Here is a 1,493-nt window from a genome sequence, read left to right as displayed (position 1 = left end):
CCTAAATGGTCATTGAAGGGAGAGTGTTGAGATTAGTATGATGATGTGGATGCTCATTTAGTGGGCGGTTCACTCTTTACAAAATGAGAATTTATTTTCTTAAAACAGATTGAAATTAATAAGACTAAAAGGCAATGCTCTTGTATGCCTATAAATAGGCATGAACTGATGCAAAAGGAACATACACATAGAAATAATAAAAACACTCTTCTCTCTTTATACACTACTAATAATTTCCTTTTCTCTCTTTTTACTGCATATAAATATATGAATAATTTTATTGAATTAATTATATTAATACTAGAATCTTCTATTTACACATCTTTATTTTATATTTTGTACATTTTCTTTATTTATTTTACAACATAAATAACATATGCATATACACGATTATTTTTTTAATTTTATCCTTAAAGAGAGAAAGATTTTTAGTCATGGTAAAAATGCTCGCAGAATGATGTTTACAGTTTACTACATCTTATGTTAACATAACTTTACCTATCAACAACTACCTCACTGAATTGTTTGGGCATTCCAAACCTTCAATACCATCAAGCATCGTTATTCACTTTCTCTCTCCTCAAATTCTCGCCGGGTTCCGGCGCCCCCTCTCTGTTTTCTTTTTCTTATGTTTTTTCACATTCCCTAATATCCCCTAGCTCCTTCAGCTGGTCTTCTATTTCCAGATTCCGGTATACAACAACGAACTTTTCTCTCTGGGTGAAACTCGTCCCGAGCAACTTAGGGTTACCTGCTATTGGAAGACAATAATCACCATGAGCTTTCAGGACATAGAATCTGGCCGTCCCTTCGGTGGTTCGAGGCGTGGCCTCATCAATGGGAAGCAATATCCTACACAAGCGGTGGCAGCCGGCATATTCCAGATCAACACCGCCGTCTCCACCTTCCAGAGGCTCGTCAACACCCTTGGAACCCCCAAAGACACCCCCGAGCTCCGTGAGAAGCTGTGAGTTTCTTTATCTTCCTTAATCTTTGTCGCTGATTTCTTTCTTTCTTTCTTTCTTCCCGTTTCCGTTGTTGATCGAGCTCAATTATCCGTACAATAACCTATCTCTCTGTGAAAGAGTTTAATTATGATAATCCGGCGTCTATTTTTTTCTGGAGTCATTCCTTTGTTAATCGAGATATTTTTCTTTCTGTGCTAATTCTCTTCTACTTTTACTTTTTGGTTTCTTCCGAAAACAAAATGGAGCTTGTGATTGTGACTTGTCTGGAGCCGTTTATCGTGCATTTAATTTACCTGGGGTGTTAGTGTAAGTGTAACTAGTGCTTGAGGAATGGGGTTCCTCTTTTTCTGAACTACTTCCACATTTCATAGTAAGTTACTAATATTATGAGAATGGTAAAATTGCTGATTGACGTGGCTAAATATCTTCCTTACTTGAAATCCAACACAAAATCTATTGAACAGTCCTGATGATGACAGAGTGCTTTGGTTTATAATGCTTTTTCCCGTTGACTTCTGAGTTGAC

At 36.8% G+C, this 1,493-nt stretch overlaps 1 protein-coding gene across 1 annotated transcript in view; it reads left to right on the top strand.

The window, feature by feature from the left end:
* LOC107623424 (syntaxin-22) overlaps positions 502-1,493 on the top strand; it is a 4,775-nt gene continuing 3,783 nt past the window's right edge. The window contains exon 1 of the mRNA XM_016325673.2: positions 502-967. Within this exon, the coding sequence (XP_016181159.1) occupies positions 777-967 (191 nt within the window). The 5' untranslated portion in view covers positions 502-776. The remainder of the gene's footprint in view (positions 968-1,493) is intronic.

The sequence above is a fragment of the Arachis ipaensis genome, chromosome B10, assembly GCF_000816755.2.
Source record: "Arachis ipaensis cultivar K30076 chromosome B10, Araip1.1, whole genome shotgun sequence".
Taxonomy (NCBI): Eukaryota; Viridiplantae; Streptophyta; class Magnoliopsida; order Fabales; family Fabaceae; genus Arachis; species Arachis ipaensis.
Note: the sequence above shows the minus strand (reverse complement) of the source record. Positions and strands in the feature narration are given on the sequence as shown.